The 16,495-nt window shown below is 69.0% G+C and overlaps 2 protein-coding genes across 2 annotated transcripts; both read left to right on the top strand.

Moving 5' to 3' along the window:
* The first annotated feature begins 110 nt into the window (after positions 1-110).
* On the top strand, positions 111-10,512 carry PLEKHG5 (pleckstrin homology and RhoGEF domain containing G5). Its single transcript, XM_035557370.2, has 20 exons — positions 111-179; positions 3,876-4,005; positions 4,124-4,226; positions 4,353-4,413; positions 4,532-4,623; positions 4,701-4,837; positions 4,912-5,060; positions 6,867-7,052; positions 7,225-7,395; positions 7,470-7,565; positions 7,657-7,707; positions 7,898-8,047; positions 8,125-8,235; positions 8,302-8,451; positions 8,537-8,674; positions 8,757-8,876; positions 8,952-9,084; positions 9,196-9,311; positions 9,385-9,554; positions 9,630-10,512. Exons 2-20 carry the CDS (start codon positions 3,963-3,965, stop codon positions 10,510-10,512), a joined length of 3,060 nt encoding a protein of 1,019 aa, XP_035413263.2. The 5' UTR covers positions 111-179; positions 3,876-3,962.
* Positions 10,513-11,795: 1,283 nt separating this feature from the next.
* On the top strand, positions 11,796-15,968 carry TNFRSF25 (TNF receptor superfamily member 25). The gene is made up of 8 exons (XM_035557634.1): positions 11,796-11,978; positions 13,746-13,941; positions 14,067-14,198; positions 14,272-14,424; positions 14,500-14,581; positions 14,653-14,711; positions 14,793-14,998; positions 15,077-15,968. Exons 1-8 carry the CDS (start codon positions 11,949-11,951, stop codon positions 15,515-15,517), a joined length of 1,299 nt encoding a protein of 432 aa, XP_035413527.1. The 5' UTR covers positions 11,796-11,948; the 3' UTR covers positions 15,518-15,968.
* The last annotated feature ends 527 nt before the right edge of the window (positions 15,969-16,495 follow it).

Genomic DNA, 16,495 nt, shown 5'->3' on the forward strand with positions numbered 1-16,495 from the left:
GCCCGGGGGCAGCACCCACACAGCGGGCAGGGGTGGGCACGGGGCTGTGGGGGCTCAGGGCCCCTGCGTGCCCACGGTGCTAACCCTGGCTCTCACCCACAGACGAGCGGTGCCCGGCGGAAGAGCAGGGGCTGCACTGCCAGCACCCCGACTGCACTGACAAGAGGAGGGCAGCCAAGGTAGGTCCTGAGCCGGGCAGCGCCGCTTTCCTGCTTCGGCTCTGTGGGTGAGGAGGGGCAGCGGGCACGCGGCGTTCGGTGCGCGGCTGTGCCCCGCTCCTCTCGGCAGAGCCGGGGCGGGTGCAGGCTCCTGCGGTCTCGCCCTGGCTCCCTGGTGCCTCCGTATGCCGGCAGAACCGGTCGGTGGAGCCGCCTGGCCGGCAGCCACGGGGTGCTGAGCAGCCCGCGCTGTGCCGGAGCCGTGAGGCCAGCCCCGGCCGGCCGACCCGTGCTGCCGGGAGCTGCTGCGTCGGGGGGGCCGTGCTGCCCCCTGCCCTGCGCAAGCTTGTTCCCGTGCGTGCTGGTGGCGTGGGGCCGTGGGAATCGCAGCAGCAGCGCCAGTTCGCCAGCCCTTGTGGGAGAGCCCCAGGGAGCGCCGTGCCTGCACCCTGCTGCTCCTGCTCCACCCGCTGGCCCCGGTGCAGGAAAAAAGCCCCGGGCAGCCGATGGGACCTGGCAGGGAAGGGCAGCGGCTCCTGGCAGCTGCATCCCCTGCATGGCCACTCGTGGTGAGAGTGCCAGCCCCTGCTGGGCATGCATCTCTTGGCAGTGTCGCGGTCCTGCAGCCCGTGGGTATCCACGGGCTCGTGCACAGCTGGGATTTAACTGCACAGCAGCAGCTTGCCCGTTTCCCCACCTGGTGTAATTTAGGCTAATCTAATTGAGCCCGTCTGTCCTGCTCCCGGTGGGAGCGCACCGCTCGGCAAGCCGGCACAGGCAGCGTGGACGTGCCCGGGAGGGAGGGATCCTCTGCAGCTCACGGTTGCGTACCGGGGCTCGGTGTCAGTGCTGCGGGGAGCGGGTGCTGTGCGGAGCCGCTTGAGGAGCAGCTGCGTTGGTGCCATTTGTGCCCGCGTTCATTTGGCCGAGCAGCAGTGGAGGTGCAGAGGGATGGGACTGCCCTGGGCTGCGCAGGGCCCCGGGAGTTAAGCAGTGCCCGCGGCTGGAAGTGCCCCATGCCACCTCTCCTAATCTTGTTGATCGCTAATGTAAAGCCGGAGTGGATTTAGGGCCCCTTATCTCTGGCTGCTCGACCTGCTGGCTCGGTCCAGGGCTGTCCTCACTGCTGCTGCAGCGCCGGCCACGCCAGCTCCCGGTGAGTGCCAGGGTTCCCCTGCTCGGTGGGTCGGGGGCTGTGGCTGCGGGGAGGGAGCACGGTGCTTGGGCCCTTCCCCACTGGCACAGCCGTGCGGCATGATGCTTGTGGCCTCAGCGGGAAGGCCACCACAGGAAAATTCCTGCAGCAACAAGAGCGATGGCTGCTTAGTCCTGGAGCCCTGGCAGACACCACCGAGGGCTTTTCTTCTGAGCAGATGAGCGGGGCTACTCTGTTTATTGAAATTAGGCACTGGCTTTGGAGAGCGCTGGGGAAGAAGTAACGACGCAGTGACCTTTCAAGCAGTGAGTTTCAGAAGGGCTTTTCTCACCAGCTCCTTCAGAGCCAGGCTGATCAGAGGCAGCCCCGTGCCGGCAGCCCGCCCAGCATCCCAGACCCTGCTCCCGCGGGAACGTGGCCGCGTCGAGGGCACAGGGAGCCGGGCTGGTGTCTCCTGCTGCACGACCCCTCCGTGGCGTTAGGGGGGCGCGACCCAGCACCGCCTTGGCGCCCTGCGGCCGGTGCCAGGCGAGGGGTGCGCGGTGCCGGGCACGGTGCTTGCGGTGGATCCGGCGCGGTGGTCAGCAGGCGTGTCGTGGCCGTGTTTGCACGGGTGGAGCTGCTGGGTAAACACTCCGGCAGGGACACACGTGGCGCTGGGCTGCGGCCGGTCGCCAGCAGTGCTGGGAGGGAGCCGCCCGGACAGCCCTGCCGCTGGCACCGGAGACCCCCGAGGGACAGCGCCACGGGAGGTAGCGTGGGGTGGGGGTCCCAGGCCAGGAGCTGAGCTCGGTGGGGATCAGCGCGGCTGGGGCCAGGAGGCGTGAGGCTGTGCTCGGGGTGCAGTCTGGGCTTGGGCTCTTGGGGCCCTGGGGCTGCCCCCGGGTGGGTGCACATGGAGCTGGGGGGTCGGGGCAGAGAAAAGCACCCAAACCCGGGGGTCTCCTGGCTGCCTGAGCATGGTGCCTGCCTCCGGCTGCCCGAGAGGTGCCGGTGGGGCCCCAGCAGGCTTGGCTGGTGCTTGCTCCTTCCTGGCCACGCGGGATCTCCTCTGCGTGGCTCTGCGGGACGCAACTGAGTGACCCCACCGTGGGGCCGGACCTTGTGACCCTTCTGTCCCTCAGGGTGTTTCTGACCTGACCACAGGTGCTTGGTGGCAGCCCCGCAGCAGCCCCGGGTTTTAACCCTGCCCAGGGTAAGGAGAGGCTCAGCTGCAGCAGCCGTGCCCAGCCATGCTGTGCCATGCCCGGCCGTGCTGTGCTGCTCCCCGCCGCCCACCTCATCTGCTAGCACTGCGCTCAGCCGAGCCCAACAGCCACCTCCTCCCATCGCCTGGGCTCTGCCAAAACTCTGCACGAGTGGGCCAAGTGGGTTCAGGCATCCTTTGCCTTGGCCTCATCACGGCGGCAGCCATGCTGCCCCGTTCCTGCCCCGCCGAGGTCTCTGGTGGCCGTGTTTGGGGTGCGGGGGGCAGCCTAGGGAGGAGAGCCCGTCTCCGAGGGCGGGCAGGGGCGGCCGTCACCGCTGCAGCCCTGCCGAGAGCAGAGGGGCTGCACGGCCACGCGGCACAAGGCCGGCACGTCCCAGGGGCCGGGCTGCATCAGCGGGTGCCGCGGCGGAGGCTGCTCGGCAGTGGGTGTCGAGCAGGGGCAGGTGGCCCCGGCGGGGAGCGCGCGGGTGTCGGGAGCGCGTCAGCACTGACCTCAGCAGCGCCGGGAGGAAGGAGGGCAGGAAGCGGGGGCGGCTGGAGGTGCACTGGCGCTTCCTCCGCCGCGCAGGCAGGGCCCGCGCCTCCCGGGATGCTGCGCTGCGGCCGCCTCTCGCAGCAGGGCGGCTGCGGGGCCCCGCCGGCGGCTGCAGGGAGCGGGGACGTGCCCCCGGTGCAGGCTTGCAGCCACCAGCAGCACCACGGCCCCTGTTGCGGGGCCAGCCGGAGCCCCCAGCGAGGGGTCACGGGCCATGCACCACGTTCGGGGCTGGCCAGGGGTTTAAAAATAAATGCTTGTGAATGCCCGGCTGAGGCTGAGGCCGGGTGCACAATCGGAGGAAATGCATCGGCTTGCAAGCATTGTTTTGCTGCAGACACTTGCTTCCTTCGTCCTGCCGTGGGGACACTGATCCTGCAAACACAAAGGGGCTCTGGAGCGGCCCCACAGCCTCCCCGGGAGCCGGCAGGGGCCTGGCGCACCCTCAGCCCAATCAGGGGCACCAGCAATGTGTGGTGGCTCTGGGGAGGCTCGGTGACACGAGGCACAGGTGGCTGTCCCCTGGTCCCCTCCCTGCCCCCATGGCCAGGCATCGTGCAGCCTTCCTGCTGCAGCCCCGTGGCTCTCGGGGGTCCCCACGCAGTGCAGCAGAGCTGGGCAGGGGGCTCGGTGCTGCGGACCCATACGCACGGCAGCACCAGCAGCCTCATGGCTGTTCCCTGCTCTCGCTGCCGTCCCCTTCCCCTACCTTGACGCTGCCCCTGAGCCAAGAAGCTCTGAGCAGAGCGGAGCAGAGCCTGGGGTGGGGGTCCTGCTGCCCAGCCCCCCGCCCCAGCCCAGGGCTGCGCCCCGCAGGTATGCCACCACGCCGAGTGCCAGCAGCTGAACCACAGCAGCCCCCTCAGCCTGTGTGAGGTCTGCGACGGCCGCCTCCACGGTGCCATGCACTTCGACGGGCACATCCGCTTCGACTTGCCCCCGCAAGGTGAGCCGGGCTGGACGTGGCCGTGGACCCCTCAGCCGCAGTGGGACCTGTGCGGGGCTGGCAGACCCTGCGTGGGGCTGGGGGTCACGGCACAGCTCAGCCCCATGCCTGTGCACAGGCTCCATCCTGGCCCGCAACGTGTCCACCCGCTCGTGCCCCCCGCGCACCAGCCCTGCCTCCGACCTGGAGGAAGACGACGAGGGACCGGCGGACGGGAGGGGGTGAGCCGTGTCTGAGCCCCTGCTTGCGGCAGCTCGGGGCAGAGCGGGCGCCTCCGCGGTGCCCGGACCCTGCGTGTCCCCAGCCTGCGGGGCACCTCGGTTACCCTGCCCATGCTGTGCCTGCAGGGACAGGAAGAGCTCGGCGCTGAAGCTGCCCAAGAAGAAGGCTCGGCGCAGACACACAGATGTAAGGAACTGTCCCGCTCCCCGTGGGCTCTGCAGGGTGCAGGGGCTGTGCTGCGGCCCCATTTGGGACGGCTGGGAGCCCAGCACTGGGCCCTTGGTGAGCAGCTTATCCTCCACAGGACCCCAGCAAGGAGTGCTTCACCCTGAAGTTTGACCTGAATGTCGACATCGAGGCGGAGATCGTGCCGGCCATGAAAAAGAAATCCCTGGGGTGAGTCCACCTCCGCCGCCCGGGTACGGCCCTGGTGCAGGGGCCCCATGGGACCCACGGGGCTGGTGTCCCCGCAGGGAGGTGCTGCTGCCGGTCTTTGAGAGGAAGGCGATCGAGCAGAGCAAGGTGGACATCTACCTGGACCAGTCCAACACACCGCTCTCCCTCCACTTCGAGGCGTACCGCTTCGGGGGACACTACCTGCGGGTGAAAGGTGCGGAGAGGCCTGCGGGGGCCAGGCCCAGGCACCATGGGGCTGGGGGCTCTGACGGCTCTGCACTTCCACAGCCAAGCCCGGGGACGAGCTGAAGGTGGAGCAGGCAGCACGGGATGCCCGGTCGGCCAGCCTGCCCATCCTGCGCCCCGCTGGCACCGCTGCGCTCTTCGGGCCAGTGCTGGAGCCGGTGCTGGGCCGCCGGGAGGGTGCTGAGGTCCTGGTGAGTACCGGTGGTGGCCCTGGGAGCTTGGGGATGGGGTCTCCCATAGCCCTCTATGCCCCCACGTGTCCGGTCTCCGGTATGGCCTCGTGCCTGGCGGGCCGAAGACCTCCCTGGAGCCCCAGGCTCAGCTCCCAGCTGTGCTGAGCCAGCAGTGCTGTGCCATGCCACACCGCAGCGCCTGTGCCAGGCGTGGCAGCTCAGCTGGTGGCCCCGCGGCCGTGCCACGTACGGGCTGGTACCAGAGCAGAGCAAACGGGCAGCTCCACGCCCCAGGGCCCCGCGGGGAGGCTGTGAGCTTCCACATCGACCCCAGGGCTTGCCCTGGCTGCGGTCCCAGCTGGGACGTGGCCGCCGTCCCTCCTCGCCATGGCGCCTGGCAGCTGCTGTGTGCAGCCTCGGTCCTGCCCCATGGACCCTGGCCCCAGATAAGGCGTGGGGCCGGGCTCAGCACCACTCCCCGTGGGAGCAGGTGCCACCCTCATGGGGCCACACAGCCACGCAGCTCCCGCTCCTGGGGGATGTGGCCCCAGGGTACCCAGCAGGGGAACAGTGGCTCTCAGCCCCGTGCCAGAGGCCCCTGAAGGCAGCACCCTGGCTGTGTGGCCGGGGCTGGTGGCTGCCCGCATCCAGCACTACAATGCCTGGCAGCGGGACCAGCACTCCCCTGCTGGGGCAAGGGGGCCGGCGGGCGTGGGGCTGTCCCCACGGCGGTCTCAGCCCCAGCCAGGTCCCCGAGGGCAGTCAGGAGCCGAGCTGAGCCAGGGCAGCAGGGCTGGTGTGACCCGGGGTGCTTGGGGACAGCATGGCACGGTGAGCTACGGGGCCACTTTTGGAGCGAAGTGGGGTAGGTTTGCCAGGGCTCATCTGGGCACACGGCAATGGCTGTCCCTGTCTGGGGGTGGTGGGGCTCTCTGTGCCACCCGGTGCCTTCCTGGGGGAGACGTGGCAGGGAGCAGGGATGTGCCGAGTCCCGTGGGCAGGCGGGGAGCCGCAGCCCGGCCGCCCTTTGTGCCGGGGCAAGGAGAGGGCAGTGGCCACGGCCCCGCATGGCCTTGGCGCAGGGATGCAGGGATGCGTGAGCGGGGCTGCGCTGTGGTGCCTGGGCAGGTGGGCACTGCCTGGCTGGGACCCAGCTCCTGCCGCGGGCTGGGGGTCTTTGATCTTTGCCAGCGAATTGTTTGGGTCTGTTTAGCTTATCTGGCGAGGAGGGAAATTAGGTTTTCTGTGCTGGCCCCACCTCCTTTTGTTCGGAGGAGCCCGGCCAGAGCCTGCCCGACTTCACAGTTCAAGTTCAGAGCACGCCTGGGCGGGCGGCGTGGGGCTCGGGGTGCTCGGCCCCGCGGGATGCGCTGAGCCGCGGTGCCCCGCTCTGCCGGGGCGAGGGCGAGGAGCGGCCGTGTCGGCCCGCACGCAGCCGGGATGCAGGTACGCAGGTCAGTGCGGGTGCCGGCAGAGCGGGCTCGTGCCCCACGGAGGGCACAGCTCTGCGTGCCCCGGCACTGGACGGGGCTGCGGGTGTGCGGCGGGGGGACCCGTCTGCCCCGGGGGCTGGAGCCCTGGGGGCCGGAGCCTGCCGCAGGCACGGCGCTGTCTGCACGCAAGGCTGGCCTTGCTGTTGGGTTGTGTTGCGCTGTGGTCTCTGCCCCGCCGCCATCCCCACCCCGGGCCCATCCCAGCGGCACGGCCGCAGCCAGGCGAGGAGGAGAGCAGGGGCAGGACGCGGCCCCGTGGGGCTGGCCCTGCGTCGTGGAGTGTGCAGGGCCAGGCGCCCACCTGGGGACACCGCCGGCTGTCCCCGCACAGGCTCCAGGCAGGCGGAGGAAGAACATGACGGAGTTCCTGGGGGACGCCAGCATCCCTGGCCCCGAGCTGTCCCCACACGGCAGTGGCTCCCTGCCCACCAATGGCACCGACACCTGGAAGAACCGTGCCGCCAGCCGCTTCAGCGGCTTCTTCAGCTCCGGCGCTGGCACCGGCCCCTTCGGGCGGGTAGGTGGGCGCGTGGGGAGGGGGTGCGGGGGCGGCGAGGCTGCAGCCCCGTTGGGCTGGGGCGGTGGGACGAGGTCATCTGTGGTCACGCCCCAGCTCCGTGGGCAGCGCGGGGAGGGCTGTGCCTTGTCCCCTCCAACCCTGGCCCATCGGCTCCACGCTTCCTGGGCAGGAGGTGGATAAGATGGAGCAGCTGGAGAGCAAGCTGCACACCTACAGCAGCTTCGGGCTGCCCAAGCTGCCGCCGCAGCTCCGCTTCGACCAGGACTCCTGGGAGGAGGACGGGGATGACAGCAGCCTGGCGCTGGAGGACAGCTGGCAGCAAATCATCGAGGGCACGGAGGTAGGGCCGGGGGTGCCAGTGGCCACAGCGTCCCCACTCCCCGTCTGGCGCGGCACTAACGCTCAGCCCCGCAGGCCCTGACACGCCGGCAGTGCCACCAGCAGGAAGCCATCTGGGAGCTGCTGCACACCGAGGCCACCTACATCCGCAAGCTCAAAGTCATCACCGACGTGAGTGCCGCTGCCGCCCGCCAGGGATCCCCAGCTACGGGTGCCCTGTGCCTCAGCGGCTCTCCCATGGGCTCCTGCTCTGTCCCCACAGCTCTTCCTCTGCTGCCTGCTGAACCTGCAGGAGTCGGGGCTGCTGTGCGAGGTGAGCAGCACCGCGACGGGCCGGGGCTGCGCGGGGTCTGGGAATGGCGCAGTATCGCCGCAGGTGGTCTCGGGGGGCCAGCACGTGGCAGGGGTTTCCCCAGCATGGAGTGGGGTGTGTGGGGTTGGGACCCCCACCCGTGGTGCTGGCATGGTGCTGGGCCTTGTGCAGCTCCCCGCCTACCCCGCAGGTGGATGCCGAGCGACTCTTTGGCAACATCAGGGAGATCATCCAGCTGCACCGCAGCCTGTGGAGCAGCGTCATGGCCCCGGTGCTGGACAAGGCCCGCCGGACCAAGGCGCTGCTCAACCCCGTGGACTTCCTCAAGGGCTTCAAGACGGTGAGCGGGAAGCCCGTGCTGTGCTGGGGGGCTGTGCCATGCTGTGACCAGCGGTGACACCTCTGTGCTGCCCGCAGTTCGGCTCGCTCTTCAAGCCCTACATCCAGTACTGCATGGAGGAGGAGGGCTGCATGGAGTACATGCGAACGCTGCTGCGGGACAGCGAGCTCTTCCGTGCCTACGTGACGGTAAGGGGGGAGCAGCACAGGGTGGGGGCCGGGGCCGCAGCTGGGGCTGACACCTGCACGCCGCAGTGGGCCGAGAAGCACAAGCAGTGCAGCCGCCTGAAGCTCAGCGACATGCTGGTGAAGCCACACCAGCGCCTCACCAAGTACCCGCTGCTCCTCAAGTCTGTGCTGAAGAAGACTGACGACGCGCGCACCCGTGATGCTATCCTCACCATGGTAAGGGGCACGGCGTGGGGATGCAGGCAGGTGGGCTCGAAGTGGGGCAGCCCCCAGCCCCTCACATCTGCTGCCCACGCTGCAGATCGGCTCCGTGGAGCACTTCATCAACCACGTCAACTCACGTATGCGGCAGCGTCAGGAGCAGCAGCGCCTGGCTGCCATCCTCAGCCGCATCGATGCCTACGAGGTGGTGGAGGGCAGCACGGATGAGGTAGACAAGGTAGGCTAGGCGTGCCAGAGCTGCTGTCTCATGCCGCCCAGGCCATGCCCTGCCCCTTGCTGATGCCGGCGGCTCCCCGCAGCTGCTGAAGGAGTTCCTGCGGCTGGACCTGACGGCCCCCATGCCCGGCACCTCCCCGGACGACACCCGGCAGCTCCTCCTTGAGGGCAGCCTGAAGATGCGGGAAGGTAAAGACAGCAAGGTGAGGACCATGGGGGACGGGGAGCTCGCCCCCCCACGCGCCGGCCAGCACCCACGGTCTTGCTCTTGCCCCCAGATGGATGTCTACTGCTTCCTCTTCACTGACCTATTCCTCATCACCAAGCCTGTCAAGAAGGCTGAGCGCACCAAGGTGGTCCGGCAGCCCTTGCTGGTGGACAAGGTCGTCTGTCGGGAGCTGAAGGACCCAGGTGAGCAGCCCTGGTGGGGATGGGGCACTGGGCAGCTGGCCCCCACCCCAGGGAGGTGCCGGGAGCCCTGGCCGGCCCCACGGTGCAGCTCACGGCCCCCCCTGCCCGCAGGCTCCTTCCTCCTCATCTACCTGAATGAGTTTGGGAGTGCTGTGGCTGCCTACACCTTCCAGGCCAGTGGGCAGTCGCTGTGCCGCAGCTGGGTCGAGGCGCTGCACAACGCGCAGGTGAGGGGTGCCGAGGGTGAGGGGGGCGCGGGGGTCCCATGCCTGCTGCCCCCTGACACCTCCCCTTCCCCAGAACCTGCTGCAGCGGCTACGTCTGCAGGAGCTGCAGCGCGGGCAGTGCCAGCGCCTGCAGGAAGAGGAAGAAGAGGAGGAGGAGGAGGAAGATGGTGAGAGCAGCACCTCAGCCGCCAGCTCGCCCACTGTCCTGCGCCGCAGCAGCACCAGCCTGGACTCCCAGCAGTGGTACGGAGTGGGACAGGGGCTCTGCACTCCGCTGGGCACAGTGCTGCCCCCTCCTCACCTTCCCCGCTTTTGCAGCCCCTCGGATGGCTCCACTGAGACCATCTCGGTGTTGGTGGTGGATGGTAGTGATGAGCTCTCCTCCCCGGACTTGGACGTGGGGCCATTTGGCTCACCATCAGACAGCACCTCCGTGAGCACCGGCACCTCTGTGAGCACCGGCACCTCCAGCAGCACCTTGATCAGAGAGCTGCCCACGGACACCCTGCCCCTGCCCCAGGGCCCGGCCGCCCAGCCCAGCAGCTGCCGCTCGGCATCCATCGACAGCGCTTACGGCACGCTCTCGCCCGCCTCGACGCGGGACTTCACCCGGCAGCAGGATGTGGTGGCCGAGGAGGGGCGGGATGTCCCAGCCCCGCGGCCGCCTTCACCCCGGCTGCGCCGCCGGACACCTGTGCAGCTCCTGCCCTGTAAGGCCCAGGTGCTCAAGTCCAAGTCGGAGGCCAGCCTCCTGCAGCTGCTGGCCAGCCCCCCGGCCCCGCTCAGCCAGAGCCGGAGCCTCTCTGACCTCTGTGCAGCCCCCCCCAGCCCCCCGCTCCCCCAGCGGACTGGATGTGCCCCGGGGCACCCAGCCGCCCCCAGCACCGGCAGCAGCAGCGGTGACTCCACTTCTGAGCTCTCGGAGCCGGAGGAACACGCAGAGACCCCAGGGCCCACCCTGGGCCAGCCCAGCCGTGGCCCACAGCCCCCCGCCCGCCGCACCCTCTCGGACCCGCCGTCGGCACAGCACCGCAAGCTGACGCTGGCCCAGCTCTACCGGATCCGGACCACCTTGCTCCTCAACTCCACGCTGACAGCCTCGTACGTGCAGCCCCTCCCCTCTGCTCGCCGTGCACCAGGGCCCCATGCTAACAGTGCTTCTCCCTCTCTGTGCCTTGCAGGGAGGTCTGAGAGCTGCTAGGGCGGTGAGGATGAGGACGGACGCATGGCCGCTCCAAGGAGCTCCTCCTGCTTCTAACCATAGCGTAATGCCAGGGCCAGGTAGAGCGAGTGCTTGCCAGCTTGTGCCAGGATGTCACGCGAGCACGTGTGGGGACATGGAGCGGCCCCCTCTGGGAGGACACGTCCCGGGCAGGGCGGCACCAGGCTGCCCATTTCTACCCAGGGAGCGGCCGTGTGGGGCCGGACACGACACATGGCTCGGGCTGAGCCCTCGCCCGCAGAGCGCCGGGGCCAGGCGATGGGGTGGAGCAGGGCTGCGCCCAGGAAGGCTGCGGGCTGGGGCGGCTCCGGGGGGAGGAGGGATCGTGATGTTGGCAGCGGTGAGTGGAGAAGGTGCGAGAGGGCCGTGGCGCGGGCTGCACGGAGCTGCCGGCGTGCGGGGCGGGAGGCCGGGGGTGGTGGCAGGAGGGGACGGTGCTGGGCTGGGGCAGGCGGTTGCCACAGGGCTTGGTCAGGGCAGTTTGGTGGGAGGCAGCGGCTGTGGGTGGCCAAGGCCAGTGTAAGGAGCGAGGAGCCTCGGTGGCACGGGCTGACATGGCGGAGGCCGAGTGCTGGGTGCCATCCCGTGCCAGGCTGTGGTCCATGGCCCAGTGGGGAGTTGCTGCCCATAGACATGGCCCACACCGGAGCAGGGCACCCTCATGGAGTGTGTATTTATTTAGCTTCAGGCTGTCCCCGCGGCAGCACTGCCTGCTGGGACAGGGAGGTGACGGTGGCTGTGCCATGGGCACGCACTGGCCAAGGCACTTGTGCTGGCTGCAGCGCGGTGCTGGTGGGTGGGGGCCAGTGCCGTGGCCGCCCCTCCTGCCGTTGTGGTCCGGCCAAGCAATAAACCTAGCTGTGTGCACGCTTGTGCCTGCCTCGCCTCTCCTTTGGGGCACCTGGGGCAGCCCCCAGGGCACTGTGGGGTGGGGGGGGGACAGGTGTGGGGCACAGCCAAAGGGAGCACAGCCTGGGGCGGACACCACAGTGAGGCTCACGGAGACAGCTCCAGCCTCATCACCCAGGGTGTGAGTTAGGGACTGGTGGCATCAGCTCTGCCTGGCAAAGCTGGGAGTCCTGTGCGTCCCCCCGGCCCATGGCGGGGCTGTGCCAGCGGTGGGGGGGGGAATGGGAGGGGCGCGGCGAGCCGGCGCAGGTCCCTCCTTCGCGGCACTCCCGTCATGTGGTTTTGCACCCTCTGGACTCATTTCCAAAAAAGCATTTCCTCCTGCTGTGGTTGAGTGTAAAAGCCTGCCTGGGGAGGGCTGGCACTCATTCACCACGCGTCGCGCGGCGGCGATGGGGCGCTGGGGCACCCTGCCCTCGCGCTGAGCCTCCCTGGCACTGGGGACCCCACGCTCTGCTGCACCCACCGCCACCGCCCGGCATGACCCAGCCGCATCGGCTTCAAGGATGAAGCGCCACTGCCCAGGGGCAGCTTCGGTGAGTGTGGTGGGGCTGGGGTCACTGCAGCCGGGATGGGAGCAGCCCTGGTGTGACCAGGCTGTGGCTGTGGGTGGCGTGGCCGCAGCAGGCATGGGTGTGGGGACTGTGGGCAAGGTCACAGGGACAATGGGCACGGCACAGCCACAGGGCACAGCATGGTGATGGGAACCACGGGTATGGCACAGCCATGGGACTGTAGACATGGCCACGGGGACTACAGACACAGCCCAGTCACAGGGACTGTGGCATAGCTTGGCCTTGGGGACTGCAGCTGCAGCCACCGGGATGATGGGCGTGATGTGGCTGTGGGCCTGCTGGCAGGGCACAGCCACAGGACCATCGACAGGCTGCACCGCGAGCCTGCAGGCACCCATCAGGGATGCTGGCTGCGGCGCTGCACGTGGTGGTAGCTGAGGACACTGGGGCGGCCGAGGGGACTCGGTGGCTGGGTGCTCCAGTGCCCGCGGAGCCTGCAGCTGGAGCCGCGTTACGGGTAGGGGTGGCGCTTGCGCGGCACAGGAAGCGGTGGCCCCACGGGGCAACCGGCAGCAGACGGCAGCTGTGCGGGCAGCTCCCTTCCTGCAGGGCACCCCCTGCCTGGCGCTGCAGCCCCTGCCCTAGCGGGTGCCCAGGAAAGGGCAGTGCCCTCGTGTGCCGGCAGGGCCCCGCTGCGGGAGGCTCGTGCCTCGGTGGGGCTGTGCCGCTGACTCAGACATGCCGCTGGCTGCCGGGCCAGCTCGTCACGGTGCGTCCGCCCTGATCTGATCGCGGCGCTATGCAAATGGGGCAGCCCGTGCACGGTTTCCAGTCCACCGGTGGCGGGTTTAATAGAAAATGATTCAGTCCCTGTAATCGGGGCAATCTCGGCTGGGAAATCCAGTCCCTGGTGTGGAATCCCCTGGCTCGCTGCCCGCCGTGGCTGGGCACGCAGTGCCTGCCCCATGGACCCCACCCCCTGCCCGCTGCGCTGCCGGCAGTGGAGCCGGTGCGGACACCCCCTGCGCGGCCCACGCGGGGGCTCCCCTCTGTGCAGCACCCAGCACCCCAGACGGGGCGGCGGGGGAGTGGTGACCTAGTTTGGGACGCACGTACAAAGCACGATAGCATCGAGGGAGAGCATGAGCTGGGCATGGTTTCCTCTCAGGGAGGAAATCGCCTCATCTGTGAGGAAGATAAAACAGAGGAAAGTAAAGGGAGGCAGCATTAACCCTCACGCACCCAGTCCCTGCATGCAGCATGGGGCTGAGTCCCAGCCTGGGCTGGCTGAAGGCGTCCCCGGCTGGGTGCCTGTGGGCAGCAGCACCAGGTCTGCCTGCGCACCAGCCTCCCTCCTCCCCATCCCTGCCCGAGCCCAGGCAGGGTGGCCCCCGCGCCCCCGCAGCGCGTGCCCTGCAGCCCAGGCAGGAAGCCGCTTACTCAGGTACCGAGGGGAAAGCACGGCACAGGGGCTGCCGCGGGGCATTCCCAGCCCTGGGCCGCACACCCGCGCAGCCCTGGGGCACGGGGCCACTTCCCCGGCTGTCCTGCCCTGATGCCAGTGCGGGGCCTGGCAGGGGCACAGCATCCACCCGCCTTGCGCTGCGCCAGGCTGTGCTTGGCTTGGGCTCAGGTGGTCAAACCTCGGTGCCAGTCCCTGTTGCCTGATTGCGCGTGGCTGGAAGCACGGTAAGCACGACAGCCCAGCCCTGCTGCACGGCTCCCCGGGGCGCCCACCCCGTGCCTGGGTGCCAGCTGTCTGCAGCCCTGCCCTTTCCCTGCCTGCAGGTTTTCCTGGCAGTGCTGTGGCTGCTGGCAAGCGGGTTGCTGCTCCTGGGCTGCCAGGACTGCGCTGTGTCACAGGGGCAGCGGGGCCCAGCGCGGCTGCCCGCCCGTCCACGGAGGCTCGCTGCAAAGCCCTCCTGCCCCGCCGGGATGAACTGGATCGATGCGGTTCAACAGTGCTGCCCCCAGTGTCCACCAGGTGAGCGATGCGCAGCTGGCACGGCACAGTACGCCAGGCACACGGCCTGCCACATACATCATGGCATGGCACTGCCTGGGCGTGCAGTAGTGGCCGTGCTACTTGTCACCCTGCTGCCTGCACAGGGACGTACCTGAAGAACCCCTGCTCGATGCATGGCAAAGGCAGCGACTGTGAAGCCTGTCCCGATGGCACCTACCACTCCCAGCCCAACACCCGCACCAAGTGCCATGTTTGCTATGAGTGCGACCACCACGGTGAGCTGGCAGTGCCCCGCGCCGCGCTGTGCTGTGCCATGCTGTACCACCCTGCTCACCCCCACACCTGCAGCTTTCCAGCGCGTGCTGAGCAACTGCTCGGCCACCAGCAACGTCGCCTGTGGCTGCAAGCCTGGCCACTTCCGCAGCTGCCTGAACGAGCACTGCAACGAATTCTCCTGCAGCAAGTGCCAGCTCTGCCCAGGGAGGCTGGTCCAGCGGCCCTGTGAGTCCTGTCACCCAGTCCTCGGGGTGCCACCCCCTGGGCCCACCGCAGTCCTGACGCGTGCCCTCTCCCCAGGCTCAGACACGCAGGACACGCTGTGCGGCAGCTGCAAGCCCAACTTCTACGCCGAGGGCAGCGAGTGCCGGCCGTGCCACATGTAAGCAGCTCCCCGGGAGGGGTTGCGTGGCCGGCGGTGCAGCACAGTGCCCATGTTCCCTCTCCTTGCAGGAGCACCCCGGAGACGTGCGGCGAGGAGTGCCAGCAGGCGTGCGGAGGCAGCACCCGAGGTGCGTGGGGTGGCGGGGCTGGGGGTGCCAGGGCAGCGGGGTGGGCACGGCTCTGTGGGACACCGCGTTGCTCCCTTGCAGGCTCGGGGCTGCAGTACCTCCTGCTGGCCCTGACTGTGCCCCTCTTCATGGGCGCCTTCGTCATCTACAAGAGGAGGTGGCTCCAGCACAGGGCCCTGGTGGGCAGCCCCCTCCTCACAGTCCCACCCCAGGGCTGCCCCAGCCCTATGGCCCACACATTCTCCCCCACCCAGGAGGCTGTAGCGACGGAGACAGTGCTGTGCCAGGTCAGTGCCTGTGACAGGGCGGCTGTGGTGGGGGATTACCGGCCACGGCAGTATGGTCCTCATTGGGACCCCAAACAGGTCTGTGAGCACGGCCCCAGCACGGCGAGGAAGAGCCCCGAGTCCTGGGCCTTGCACAAATGCCCCAGTGGAGCAGCACTGCTGGATGGCAGCGTGGAGCCCTCAGCGCCCCAGGAGCCCAGCACAGCGCGGGGCCCTGAATCGCATCCCCGCAGCCCCCAGCGCTGCACCCTGCTGCAGGGCAGCCAGCTCTACGCCGTCATCAATGTGGTGCCGGTGCGGCGCTGGAAGGAATTCATGCGGGTGCTGGAGCTGCGGGACACGGAGATCGAGCTGGTGGAGATGGAGGTGACCCACTTCCGCGACCAGCAGTATGAGATGCTGAAGCGCTGGTGCCAGCAGACCAGTGCCACGCTCGACCGCATCTTTGCCGCCCTGGAGCACATGGAGCTGGCGGGCTGTGCCGAGGCGCTGCGCCAGAGCCTGTCGGCGGGACCCTGACCCCACGTCCCCAGCCTGGGAAGGCTGCCCCAGGGTCCCCTCCTAGGCTGTTTTGTGACCCCGTGGGCCCAGGGACAGACACATCCCAGAAAAGCAGGGTCCCTACGGGACCACCCTGCCCTGGTGCCGTGGGGTGCCGTACCCCTAAGTATTGTTACTTATGCCATGTAGACATTTTATGTCAGTTATCCAGACTGTGGGCTCAGGCTGCAGGAGCAGGACAGAGCTCCCCTCCCCAGCCACCCCCCACTATTTATGTCCTCCTGCTCCGGGGGCTGCATTGGACACTGCCCCCGGTTCGCAGGCTGCCTGGCCGGGCTCCTGGGCGCGTGCTGCTCGCGGGACGAGCGGGGGCCGAGCCCGCTGCCAACCCATGGGATAGTTCTCAAGTCCGCCTGGCGGGTACACTCAGGTGGGCCTGCCCCCACCCCAATAAAGTGGCGTGTTCTCCATCCTCTGGCACCTGGCCCTTTTTCCTGGGGCTGCTGCTTGCCTCTCAGCACTGCACTGGGGCCAACGGGGCTCCACGTGCCTGGGGGCACTGCGGGTGATGGCACCATGGGCAGCACAGCGCAGCCCCACGGGAGGAGGGCAGGAGGGACCAGGTGGTGAGGGCAGCCCCAGGAAAGCACGGGGCACTGCTGGAGGGGATTAAACGTTTTAATCGCTGAAAGGCGGAGGGTCCGGGGCAGACGTGAGCTGCAAGTCTCCCTCTGGTGGCTCCGGAGGTGGGAGGAGAAGGAGCAGAGCCGGCAGCCCAGGGAGCTGCAGCAGCCGCCCGGGCAGCCTGGCTGCCCACGGCCCCGGAGCTCACTCTGCGAAGAGCAGCGTGCGCAGGGTGGCAGCAGGCGGGTGGCAGCGGGACGGGGCTACGGGCACCCGGGGCAGTGGCAGCGGGCGCTCCTCTGGGACAGGCGAGGCGGGAGTGCCGGGGCCATTGGCGGCGGGAGGAGGGTGGCGAGGCACGTCCCGGCTGGT

This window comes from Cygnus atratus, chromosome 21, assembly GCF_013377495.2.
Source record: "Cygnus atratus isolate AKBS03 ecotype Queensland, Australia chromosome 21, CAtr_DNAZoo_HiC_assembly, whole genome shotgun sequence".
Classification (NCBI taxonomy): domain Eukaryota; kingdom Metazoa; phylum Chordata; class Aves; order Anseriformes; family Anatidae; genus Cygnus; species Cygnus atratus.

Bases quoted from the DNA above. Each gene is read 5' to 3' on its own strand.
- PLEKHG5 (XM_035557370.2), top strand. From the start codon at position 3,963: ATGCACTTCGACGGGCACATCCGCTTCGACTTGCCCCCGCAAG. The intron at 5,061-6,866 runs GTGAGTACCGGT...GTCCCCGCACAG, and splicing joins GGGAGGGTGCTGAGGTCCTG to GCTCCAGGCAGGCGGAGGAA. The intron at 7,708-7,897 runs GTGAGCAGCACC...CCTACCCCGCAG, and splicing joins AGTCGGGGCTGCTGTGCGAG to GTGGATGCCGAGCGACTCTT.
- TNFRSF25 (XM_035557634.1), top strand. From the start codon at position 11,949: ATGAAGCGCCACTGCCCAGGGGCAGCTTCG. The intron at 14,425-14,499 runs GTGAGTCCTGTC...CCCTCTCCCCAG, and splicing joins GAGGCTGGTCCAGCGGCCCT to GCTCAGACACGCAGGACACG. The intron at 14,582-14,652 runs GTAAGCAGCTCC...CTCTCCTTGCAG, and splicing joins GAGTGCCGGCCGTGCCACAT to GAGCACCCCGGAGACGTGCG.